Consider the following 13,681-nt stretch of genomic DNA (forward strand, 5'->3'; position numbering starts at 1 on the left):
CATCAACACACACACACACCCATCAACACACACACACACCCATCAACACACACACACACACCCATCAACACACACACACACACCCATCAACACACACACACACACCCATCAACACACACACACCTCAACACACCCACAACCATCAACACACACACACCCATCAACACACCCATCAACACACCCACCCATCAACACACCCACCCATCAACACACCCACCCATCAACACACACACCCATCAACACACCCACACCCATCAACACACCCACACCCATCAACACACCCACACCCATCAACACACCCATCAACACACACACACCCATCAACACACACACACACACCCATCAACACACACACACACACACCCATCAACACACACACACACCCATCAACACACACACACACCCATCAACACACACACACACACCCATCAACACACACACACACACCCATCAACACACACACACACACCCATCAACACACACACACCTCAACACACCCACAACCATCAACACACCCATCAACACACACACACCCATCAACACACACACACCCATCAACACACCCATCAACACACCCATCAACACACACACACACCCATCAACACACACACACACCCATCAACACACACACCCATCAACACACACACCCATCAACACACCCACACCCATCAACACACACACACACCCATCAACACACCCATCAACACACCCACACCCATCAACACACCCATCAACACACCCATCAACACACACACCCATCAACACACACACACACCCATCAACACACACACACACCCATCAACACACACACACACCCATCAACACACACACACCCATCAACACACACACACCAACACACCCACACCCATCAACACACCCACACCCATCAACACACCCACACCCATCAACACACCCATCAACACACACACACACCCATCAACACACACACACCCATCAACACACACACACCCATCAACACACACACACCCATCAACACACCCACACCCATCAACACATCCATCAACACACACACCCATCAACACACCCATCAACACACCCACACCCATCAACACACACCCCCATACACACACCCACCCCCATCAACACACCCACACACCCATCAACACACCCACACACCCATCAACACACACACACCCATCAACACACACACACACCCATCAACACACACACACACCCATCAACACACACACACCCATCAACACACCCACACCCATCAACACATCCATCAACACACACACCCATCAACACACCCACACCCATCAACACACACCCCCATACACACACCCACCCCCATCAACACACCCATCAACACACCCACACCCATCAACACACACCCCCATACACACACCCACCCCCATCAACACACCCACACACCCATCAACACACACACACCCATCAACACACCCACACCCATCAACACACACACACACCCATCAACACCCACACCCATCAACACACACACACACCCATCAACACAGCCACACCCATCAACACAGCCACACCCATCAACACAGCCACACCCATCAACACCCCCATCAACACACACACCCATCAACACCCCCATCAACACACACACCCACACCCATCAACACACACACACACCCATCAACACCCCCATCAACACACACACACACCCATCAACACACCCATCAACACCCCCATCAACACACAATGGTGTAAAGATGTCCTACTCAGGACGCTTACTGTGACCCCCACCACACGGTTGTGTGTTGCCCAAACTAAACTAAGTGTCTGCCCCGCTGGCTACTGACTGTCTATTAAGACGTAATAAAATGTACTCTGTCTGTCTGTCTATATCTATATATCTTAATAACAAATCACTCAGGTCAACTGATAACACACACACACAGATAACAGTCCCATTTAGCATTTTATTATTTTCATACATTTTTGATTTATTTATATAAACAAAATTGGTTTTGGTCAACTTATCTGTTGTGATAATAGGATTCTACCACGTCAACACACACACACACACACACACACACACACACACACACACACACACACACACACACACACACACACACACACACACACACACACACACACACACACACACACACACACACACACACCCCTGTCTACTCGGATTAAAGAGCGTGTTGGCTAATATGAAAGAGACGATGATGAGAAACATTAAGCAGCCTAAAGCAGGTTGTGTCTCTTATCCAAGACCTCCACCAACAGTCGCTGTATCACAGAGCCTTCCGTTCCATGTAGACTGTCTGAGCCTCCTTAAAAGGGGGACGTTAGGATACTGGTAGGGGCCCTTAATCTACTTCCCCAGAGTCACATGAACTCCTGGATACCATGTAGATGGTCTCCACAGGCAGTTGCTATCTAGCGAAAATGCTAACTAGCGTTAGCGCAATGATAAAGCCTACTGTAGTTAGCGTCGGCTCGCTAAACCACCTCTTAACTTCCTTCAGAACGGACACAGAGACATAATAGTTTCCACCAGTTGATCTGACACACAAACACACACTACCTTGGTGAGCAGCAGCACTCTCTTCTGTAGTCGTCTGACCAGTGATTCCTGGGTCTCTCTCTTCTTCTGTTCTTCCAGAGATTTAGAACGTAGCGACAACAGCTCCCCCTGGAGGTCAGCCTTAGACCGCTCCACTGACCTACAGCTGGGGGGAGGAGAGAGCTTTAGAATGTAGACAACAGCTCCCCCTGGAGGTCAGCCTTAGACCGCTCCACTGACCTACAGCTGGGGAGGGAGGAGGGGGGGGGGGAGCTTTAGAATGTAGACAACAACTCCCCCTGGAGGTCAGCCTTAGACCGTTCCACTGACCTACAGCTGGGGGGGGGAGAGAGAGCTTTAGAATGTAGACAACAGCTCCCCCTGGAGGCCAGCCTGAGACCGCTCCACTGACCTACAGCTGGGGGGGGAGGAGAAGGACAAGGGGGGGAGAGGGGGACTCTAAACCCCCCCTCTTTCTCTTCAGTCCCTCTTAATGGGTGCGTTCCATTAATAATACATTGTCCGTAAGTGTGCACCTGTTCACTGCTTCCCACAAATCTTAAAGCATTGGATTGGGAGGAATGAACAAGAGGACGCTTCCACCATGCTTCACTAAACCTCTTTTCCTTTCAAATCAGTGAACACAGAGGAAGGAGAAATATCCTCCCTGTTCTCTCTACTTTCCTCAGTGCTTCTCGTTCCGGCTTCCTCCTCCTCCCTCTCCACCCTCCCCCTGCACTCCATCTCTCCTCGTTATCTAGTGCTTCTAAACAGTGTTATATTTCATAATTAGCTCCGTATGGATCAAGAGAGGGTAGCTCGTTAGCTAACGACTAGCACAAACACACACACAGAAACACACACCTCTATGCTGGGGATTAGTGTAGCGGTACTAACGAAGTCAAGATGAGTCTAATTAGCTGTCTGACTATTTAGATCAAACCCACACTACTGGAGGAGAGAGAGAAGGAGAGCTGGGGAAGGAGGGGGAGAGAGAGAAGGAGAGCTGGGGAAGGAGGGGGAGAGAGAGAAGGAGAGCTGGGGAAGGAGGGGGAAGGAGGGGGAAGGAGGGGGAGAGAAATAAGGAGAGCTGGGGAAGAAGGGGGAGAGAAATAAGGAGAGCTGGGGAAGGAGGGGGAAGGAGGGGGAAGGAGGGGGAGAGAAATAAGGAGAGCTGGGGAAGGAGGGGGAGAGAAATAAGGAGAGCTGGGGAAGGAGGGGGAGAGAGAGAAGGAGAGCTGGGGAAGGAGGGGGGGAGAGAGAAGGAGAGCTGGGGAAGGAGGGGGGGAGAGAGAAGGAGAGCTGGGGAAGGAGGGGGGGAGAAAGAAGGAGAGCTGGGGAAGGAGGGGGAGAGAGAGAAGGAGAGCTGGGGAAGGAGGGGGAGAGAGAGAAGGAGAGCTGGGGAAGGAGGGGGAAGGAGGGGGAGAGAAATAAGGAGAGCTGGGGAAGGAGGGGGAGAGAGAGAAGGAGAGCTGGGGAAGGAGGGGGGGAGAGAGAAGGAGAGCTGGGGAAGGAGGGGGAGAGAAAGAAGGAGAGCTGAAGGAGGAGGAGACACTAACTAAACCTGATACCTATAGTACTATAGCACGCTAACTAAACAGAGCATCTGATACCTATAGTTCTATAGTACGCTAACTAAACAGAGCATCTGATACCTATAGTTCTATAGCACGCTAACTAAACAGAGCATCTGATACCTATAGTTCTATAGTACGCTAACTAAACAGAGCATCTGATACCTATAGTTCTATAGCACGCTAACTAAACAGAGCATCTGATACCTATAGTACTATAGCACGCTAACTAAACAGAGCATCTGATACCTATAGTACTACAGCACGCTAACTAAACAGAGCATCTGATACCTATAGTTCTATAGCACGCTAACTAAACAGAGCATCTGATACCTATAGTACTATAGCACGCTAACTAAACAGAGCATCTGATACCTATAGTACTATAGCACGCTAACTAAACAGAGCATCTGATACCTATAGTTCTACAGCACGCTAACTAAACAGAGCATCTGATACCTATAGTACTATAGTACTATAGCACGCTAACTAAACAGAGCATCTGATACCTATAGTACTATAGCACGCTAACTAAACAGAGCATCTGATACCCATAGTTCTTCAGCACGCTAACTAAACAGAGCATCTGATACCTATAGCACGCTAACTAAACAGAGCATCTGATACCTATAGCACGCTAACTAAACAGAGCATCTGATACCTATAGCACTATAGCACGCTAACTAAACAGAGCATCTGATACCTATAGTTCTATAGCACGCTAACTAAACAGAGCATCTGATACCTATAGCACGCTAACTAAACAGAGCATCTGATACCTATAGTTATATAGCACGCTAACTACACAGAGCACCTGATACCTATAGTTCTACAGCACGCTAACTAAACAGAGCATCTGATACCTATAGTTCTACAGCACGCTAACTAAACAGAGCATCTGATACCTATAGTACTATAGCACGCTAACTAAACAGAGCATCTGATACCTATAGTTATATAGCACGCTAACTACACAGAGCACCTGATACCTATAGTTCTACAGCACGCTAACTAAACAGAGCATCTGATACCTATAGTTCTACAGCACGCTAACTAAACAGAGCATCTGATACCTATAGTACTATAGCACGCTAACTAAACAGAGCATCTGATACCTATAGTTATATAGCACGCTAACTACACAGAGCACCTGATACCTATAGTTCTACAGCACGCTAACTAAACAGAGCACCTGATACCTATAGTACTATAGCACACTAACTAAACAGAGCACCTGATACCTATAGCACGCTAACTAAACAGAGCATCTGATACCTATAGTTCTATAGCACGCTAACTACACAGAGCACCTGATACCTATAGTTCTATAGCACGCTAACTAAACAGAGCATCTGATACCTATAGTTCTATAGCACGCTAACTAAACAGAGCATCTGATACCTATAGTTCTATAGCACGCTAACTAAACAGAGCATCTGATACCTATAGTACTATAGCACGCTAACTAAACAGAGCATATGATACCTATAGTTCTATAGTACTATAGCACGCTAACTAAACAGAGCATCTGATACCTATAGTTCTATAGCACGCTAACTAAACAGAGCATCTGATACCTATAGCACGCTAACTAAACAGAGCACCTGATACCTATAGTTCTATAGCACGCTAACTACACAGAGCATCTGATACCTATAGTTCTATAGCATGCTAACTAAACAGAGCATCTGATACCTATAGTACTGTAGCACGCTAACTAAACAGAGCATCTGATACCTATAGCACGCTAACTAAACAGAGCATCTGATACCTATAGTACTATAGCACGCTAACTAAACAGAGCATCTGATACCTATAGTACTATAGCACGCTAACTAAACAGAGCATCTGATACCTATAGTACTATAGCACGCTAACTAAACAGAGCATCTGATACCTATAGCACGCTAACTAAACAGAGCACCTGATACCTATAGTTCTATAGCACGCTAACTAAACAGAGCATCTGATAAATATAGTTCTATAGTTCTACAGCACGCTAACTAAACAGAGCATCTGATACCTATAGTTCTATAGCACGCTAACTAAACAGAGCATCTGATACCTATAGTTCTATAGCACGCTAACTAAACAGAGCACCTGATACCTATAGTACTATAGCACGCTAACTAAACAGAGCATCTGATACCTATAGCACGCTAACTAAACAGAGCATCTGATACCTTTAGTTCTATAGCACGCTAACTAAACAGAGCACCTGATACCTATAGCACGCTAACTAAACAGAGCATCTGATACCTTTAGTTCTATAGCACGCTAACTAAACAGAGCATCTGATACCTTTAGTTCTATAGCACGCTAACTAAACAGAACAAAAATATAACATAACACGTTAAAGTGAAGGTCCCGTGTCTCATGAGCTGAAATAAATGATCCTTATTTCCCTCATTTTCTATTCAAATATTACATCCCTGTTAGTGTATCCCTGTTAGTGCATCCCTGTTAGTGCATCCCTGTTAGTGCATCCCTGTTAGTGCATCCCTGTTAGTGCATCCCTGTTAGTGCATCCCTGTTAGTGCATCCCTGTTAGTGCATCCCTGTTAGTGCATCCCTGTTAGTGCATCCCTGTTAGTACATCCCTGTTAGTGAGCATTTGTCCTTTGCCAAGATAATCAATCCATTCACCTGACAGGTGTGGCATATGAAGAAGCTGATGAAGCATCATGATGTGTGTGTTACCTGCTGGTGAGAGTGTAGTTGTGTTGTTTGACAGCGATCTCTCGTTGTTGGATCTGAATCACCTCTCTGGACAGATCCTCTGGTGTCCTGCAGGGGACACAACACGCAGTTAACACACTGGACAGAGGAGAGAGGAGGACAGAGGAGAGAGGAGGACAGAGGAGGACAGATCCTCTGGTGTCCTATAGGGGACACAACACACAGTTAACACACTGCATGTTTATCCATAGAGCTCAGAGAGACATTAGACATTCTGAAAAACCACGTCAACCTCCTACCCTGCTGAGACAGAGAGCAACCTCCTACCCTGCTGAGACAGAGAGCAGGGGTGGAGGAGAGAGGAGGACAGAGGGAAGAGGAGGGGGAGAGAGGAGGACAGAGGGAAGAGGAGGGGGAGAGAGGAGGACAGAGGGAAGAGGAGGGGGAGAGAGGAGGACAGAGGGAAGAGGAGGGGAGAGAGGAGGACAGAGGGAAGAGGAGGGGAGAGAGGAGGACAGAGGGAAGAGGAGGGGAGAGAGGAGGACAGAGGGAAGAGGAGGGGAGAGAGGAGGACATAGGGAAGAGAGAGCAGGGGAGGAGGAGAGAGGAGGACAGAGAGATCAGAGGAGGAGGAGAGAGGGAAGAGAGGAGGAGAGAGGGAAGAGAGAGGAGAGAGGGAAGAGAGGAGGAGAGAGGGAAGAGAGAGGGAAGAGAGGAGGACAGAGGGAAGAGAGGAGGACAGAGGGAAGAGAGATGAGGACTAATTAGTGTGAGGGAGCAGACAGATAGGTAGGTTCTAAAGAGATCACACAGCTTGTCAAAGTGCTCCAGTCTCCAGTCCTAAAGCTTAACTGATGGAGCTCGACTACAGCAGCTCAATTAACCAACCCCGTCGGTCTCCCAAGTAGCACCCTATTCCCTATATAGAACACTACTATAGACCAGAGCCCTATTCCCTATATAGAACACTACCATAGACCAGGGCTCTATTCCCTATATAGAACACTACTATAGACCAGAGCCCTATTCCCTATATAGAACACTACTATAGACCAGAGCCCTATTCCCTATATAGAACACTACTATAGACCAGAGCCCTATTCCCTATATAGAACACTACCATAGACCAGAGCCCTATTCCCTATATAGAACACTACTATAGACCAGAGCCCTATTCCCTATATAGAACACTACTATAGACCAGAGCCCTATTCCCTATATAGAACACTACTATAGACCAGAGCCCTATTCCCTATATAGAACACTACTATAGACCAGAGCCCTATTCCCTATATAGAACACTACTATAGACCAGAGCCCTATTCCCTATATAGAACACTACTATAGACCAGAGCTCTATTCCCTATATAGAACACTATCATAGACCAGGGCTCTATTCCCTATATAGAACACTACCATATACCAGGGCTCTATTCCCTATATAGAACACTACTATAGACCAGAGCCCTATTCCCTATATAGAACACTACTATAGACCAGAGCTCTATTCCCTATATAGAACACTACTATAGACCAGAGCCCTATTCCCTATATAGAACACTACTATAGACCAGAGCCCTATTCCCTATATAGAACACTACTATAGACCAGAGCCCTATTCCCTATACAGAACACTACCATAGACCAGGGCTCTATTCCCTATTTGAACACTACTATAGACCAGAGCCCTATTCCCTATATAGAACACTACTATAGACCAGAGCCCTATTCCCTATATAGAACACTACTATAGACCAGAGCCCTATTCCCTATATAGAACACTACTATAGACCAGAGCCCTATTCCCTATATAGAACACTACTATAGACCAGAGCCCTATTCCCTATATAGAACACTACTATAGACCAGAGCCCTATTCCCTATATAGAACACTACTATAGACCAGAGCCCTATTCCCTATATAGAACACTACTATAGACCAGAGCCCTATTCCCTATATAGAACACTACTATAGACCAGAGCTCTATTCCCTATATAGAACACTACCATAGACCAGGGCTCTATTCCCTATATAGAACACTACCATAGACCAGGGCTCTATTCCCTATATAGAACACTACTATAGACCAGAGCCCTATTCCCTATATAGAACACTACTATAGACCAGAGCTCTATTCCCTATATAGAACACTACTATAGACCAGAGCCCTATTCCCTATATAGAACACTACTATAGACCAGAGCCCTATTCCCTATATAGAACACTACTATAGACCAGAGCCCTATTCCCTATATAGTACACTACTATAGACCAGAGCCCTATTCCCTATATAGAACACTACTATAGACCAGAGCCCTATTCCCTATATAGAACACTACTATAGACCAGAGCCCTATTCCCTATATAGAACACTACTATAGACCAGAGCTCTATTCCCTATATAGAACACTACTATAGACCAGAGCCCTATTCCCTATATAGAACACTACCATAGACCAGGGCTCTATTCCCTATATAGAACACTACCATAGACCAGGGCTCTATTCCCTATATAGAACACTACCATAGACCAGGGCTCTATTCCCTATATAGAACACTACCATAGACCAGGGCTCTATTCCCTATATAGAACACTACTATAGACCAGAGCCCTATTCCCTATATAGAACACTACTATAGACCAGAGCCCTATTCCCTATATAGAACACTACTATAGACCAGAGCCCTATTCCCTATATAGAACACTACTATAGACCAGAGCCCTATTCCCTATATAGAACACTACTATAGACCAGGGCCCTATTCCCTATATAGTACACTACTATAGACCAGGGCCCTATTCCCTATATAGTACACTACTTTTGACCAGGGCCCATAGGGAATCGGGTGCCATTTGGGATAACTGCTGAATCTAAACTCTCCGGAAGATTCTATTCTTTCAAGTCCTTAAAAAACTAACTATTAAAACGATTTCCACCAGCTTCCCTTCTCCTCAAATTACAGTCTGGAGCAGTGGTTACTACCCTTTTAAACACCGTGACAGTTTATTACTGGTTACTACCCTGTTAAACACCGTGACAGTTTATTACTGGTTACTACCCTGTTAAACACCGTGACAGTTTATTACTGGTTACTACCCTGTTAAACACCGTGACAGTTTATTACTGGTTACTACCCTGTTAAACACCGTGACAGTTTATTACTGGTTACTACCCTGTTAAACACCGTGACAGTTTATTACTGGTTACTACCCTGTTAAACACCGTGACAGTTTATTACTGGTTACTACCCTGTTAAACACCGTGACAGTTTATTACTGGTTACTACCCTGTGTATTAGTGGTTACTACCCTGTTAAACACTGTGACAGTTAATTACTGGTTACTACCCTGTTAAACACTGTGACAGTTTATTACTGGTTACTACCCTGTTAAACACCGTGACAGTTTATTACTGGTTACTACCCTGTTAAACACTGTGACAGTTTATTACTGGTTACTACCCTGTTAAACACCGTGACAGTTTATTACTGGTTACTACCCTGTTAAACACCGTGACAGTTTATTACTGGTTACTACCCTGTTAAACACCGTGACAGTTTATTACTGGTTACTACCCTGTTAAACACCGTGACAGTTTATTACTGGTTACTACCCTGTTAAACACCGTGACAGTTTATTACTGGTTACTACCCTGTTAAACACCGTGACAGTTTATTACTGGTTACTACCCTGTTAAACACTGTGACAGTTTATTACTGGTTACTACCCTGTTAAACACCGTGACAGTTTATTACTGGTTACTACCCTGTTAAACACCGTGACAGTTTATTACTGGTTACTACCCTGTTAAACACCGTGACAGTTTATTACTGGTTACTACCCTGTTAAACACCGTGACAGTTTATTACTGGTTACTACCCTGTTAAACACCGTGACAGTTTATTACTGGTTACTACCCTGTTAAACACCGTGACAGTTTATTACTGGTTACTACCCTGTTAAACACCGTGACAGTTTATTACTGGTTACTACCCTGTTAAACACCGTGACAGTTTATTACTGGTTACTACCCTGTTAAACACCGTGACAGTTTATTACTGGTTACTACCCTGTTAAACACCGTGACAGTTTATTACTGGTTACTACCCTGTTAAACACCGTGACAGTTTATTACTGGTTACTACCCTGTTAAACACCGTGACAGTTTATTACTGGTTACTACCCTGTTAAACACCGTGACAGTTTATTACTGGTTACTACCCTGTTAAACACCGTGACAGTTTATTACTGGTTACTACCCTGTTAAACACCGTGACAGTTTATTACTGGTTACTACCCTGTTAAACACCGTGACAGTTTATTACTGGTTACTACCCTGTTAAACACCGTGACAGTTTATTACTGGTTACTACCCTGTTAAACACCGTGACAGTTTATTACTGGTTACTACCCTGTTAAACACCGTGACAGTTTATTACTGGTTACTACCCTGTTAAACACCGTGACAGTTTATTACTGGTTACTACCCTGTTAAACACCGTGACAGTTTATTACTGGTTACTACCCTGTTAAACACTGTGACAGTTTATTACTGGTTACTACCCTGTTAAACACCGTGACAGTTTATTACTGGTTACTACCCTGTTAAACACTGTGACAGTTTATTACTGGTTACTACCCTGTTAAACACTGTGACAGTTTATTACTGGTTACTACCCTGTTAAACACCGTGACAGTTTATTACTGGTTACTACCCTGTTAAACACTGTGACAGTTTATTACTGGTTACTACCCTGTTAAACACCGTGACAGTTTATTACTGGTTACTACCCTGTTAAACACCGTGACAGTTTATTACTGGTTACTACCCTGTTAAACACCGTGACAGTTTATTACTGGTTACTACCCTGTTAAACACCGTGACAGTTTATTACTGGTTACTACCCTGTTAAACACCGTGACAGTTTATTACTGGTTACTACCCTGTTAAACACCGTGACAGTTTATTACTGGTTACTACCCTGTTAAACACCATGACAGTTTATTACTGGTTACTACCCTGTTAAACACTGTGACAGTTTATTACTGATTACTACCCTGTTAAACACCGTGACAGTTTATTACTGGTTACTACCCTGTTAAACACCGTGACAGTTTATTACTGGTTACTACCCTGTTAAACACCGTGACAGTTTATTACTGGTTACTACCCTGTTAAACACTGTGACAGTTTTAACTGAACAGACATTTATAAACGCAGCATGTTAAGTGTTGCTCCCGTGTTTCATGAGCTGAACTAAAACATCACAGGAAATGTTCCATACGCACAAAACAAACAAAGCTGATTTCTCTCAAATGGTATAATAATCCTTCCACCTGACAGGTGTGGCATATCAAGAAGCTGATTAAACAGCAGGATCATTACACAGGTGCACCTTGTGCTGGGGGGACAATAATAAAACGGCCACTAAAATGTGCAGTCGTGTCAAACACAACGCCACAGGCGTCTCAAGTTGAGGGAGCGTGCAATTCGCACGTTGACTACAGGAATGTCAACTAGAGCGGTTGCCAGAGAATTGAATGTTCATTTCTCTACCATAAACCACCTCCAATGTCATTTTAGAGAATTTTTTACATCCAACCAGCCTCATAACCGCAGACCATACGTATGACGCTGTGTGGGCGAGCGGTTTGCTGATGTCAACGCTGTGAACAGAGGGCCCAATGCTGGCGGGTTGGGGTTATGGTATAGGCAGGCATAAGCTACGGACAATGAAAACAATGGCAATTTGAAGGCACGAAAATACCCTCTCGAGATCCTGATGCCCATTGTGAGGCATCTTTTGACCAACAGGTGTCACTGTTTTCCCAGTCGTGTGAAATCCATAGATTCGGGTCTAATGAATTTATTTTAATTGACTGATGAATTGTAACTCAATAAAATCAATGAAATGATTGCATGTTGGGTTTATATTTTTGTTCAGTATATTTACTAGTGATGATCTCATCTGATCCAAACTGCAAAAAAAATAGATATTTTCTGTGACAAACATTAAAATAGGGTTTATTAACCTAATTCATGATGATTAATGTGTGTACCCCTTTAAGAGCATCCCATATGTGTGATGTCATAGTTTTGATGTCTTCACTATCATACAATGTAGTAAATAGTAATGAGTAGGTGTGTCCAAACTTTTGACTGGTATTGAATACATACATACATACAAAAGTATGTGGACACCCCTTCAAATTAGTGGATTCGGATATTTCAGTCACACCCGTTGCTGACAAGTGTATGAAATCGAGCAGACAGCCATGCAATCTCCATAGACAAACAGTAGAATGGCCTTACTGAAGAGCTCGGTGACGTTCAACGTGGCACCGTCATAAGATACCACCGTTCCAAGAAGTCAGTTGGTCTTATTTTAGCCCAGCTAGGGCTGCCCCTCCGCTAGAGCCGCCCCGCCGCTAGAGCCGCCCCGCCGCTAGAGCCGCCCCGCCGCTAGAGCCGCCCCGCCGCTAGAGCTGCCCCTAGAGCTGCCCCACCGCTAGAGCCGCCCCACCCCTAGAGCCGCCCCGACGCTAGAGCCGCCCCGCCGCTAGAGCCGCCCCGCCCCTAGAGCCGCCCCGCCCCTAGAGCCGCCCCGCCCCTAGAGCCGCCCCGCCGCTAGAGCCGCCCCGCCGCTAGAGCCGCCCCGCCGCTAGAGCCGCCCCGCCGCTAGAGCCGCCCCGCCGCTAGAGCTGCCCCGCCTCTAGAGCTGCCCCGCCTCTAGAGCTGCCCCGCCGCTAGAGCTGCCCCGCCCCTAGATCTGCCCCACCGCTAGAGCTGCCCGTAGAGCTTCCCCGCCTCTAGAGCCGCCCCGCCCCTAGAGCTGCCCCGCCGCTAGAGCCGCCCCGCCGCTAGAGCCGCCCCGCCGCTAGAGCCGCCCCGCCGCTAGAGCCGCCCCGCCGCT

The 13,681-nt window shown here is 45.8% G+C and overlaps 1 protein-coding gene across 1 annotated transcript in view; it reads right to left on the reverse strand.

Annotated features, from left to right (window-relative positions):
* LOC139370167 (mitotic spindle assembly checkpoint protein MAD1-like) overlaps positions 1–13,681 on the reverse strand; it is a 118,042-nt gene that overhangs the window by 88,610 nt on the left and 15,751 nt on the right. The window contains exons 9-10 of the mRNA XM_071109493.1: positions 6,787–6,873; positions 2,534–2,678 (exon numbers count right to left, since the gene is read on the reverse strand). Of these exons, the coding sequence (XP_070965594.1) occupies positions 2,534–2,678; positions 6,787–6,873 (232 nt within the window). The remainder of the gene's footprint in view (positions 1–2,533; positions 2,679–6,786; positions 6,874–13,681) is intronic.

This window comes from Oncorhynchus clarkii, chromosome 17, assembly GCF_045791955.1.
Source record: "Oncorhynchus clarkii lewisi isolate Uvic-CL-2024 chromosome 17, UVic_Ocla_1.0, whole genome shotgun sequence".
In the NCBI taxonomy this organism is placed as follows: Eukaryota; Metazoa; Chordata; class Actinopteri; order Salmoniformes; family Salmonidae; genus Oncorhynchus; species Oncorhynchus clarkii.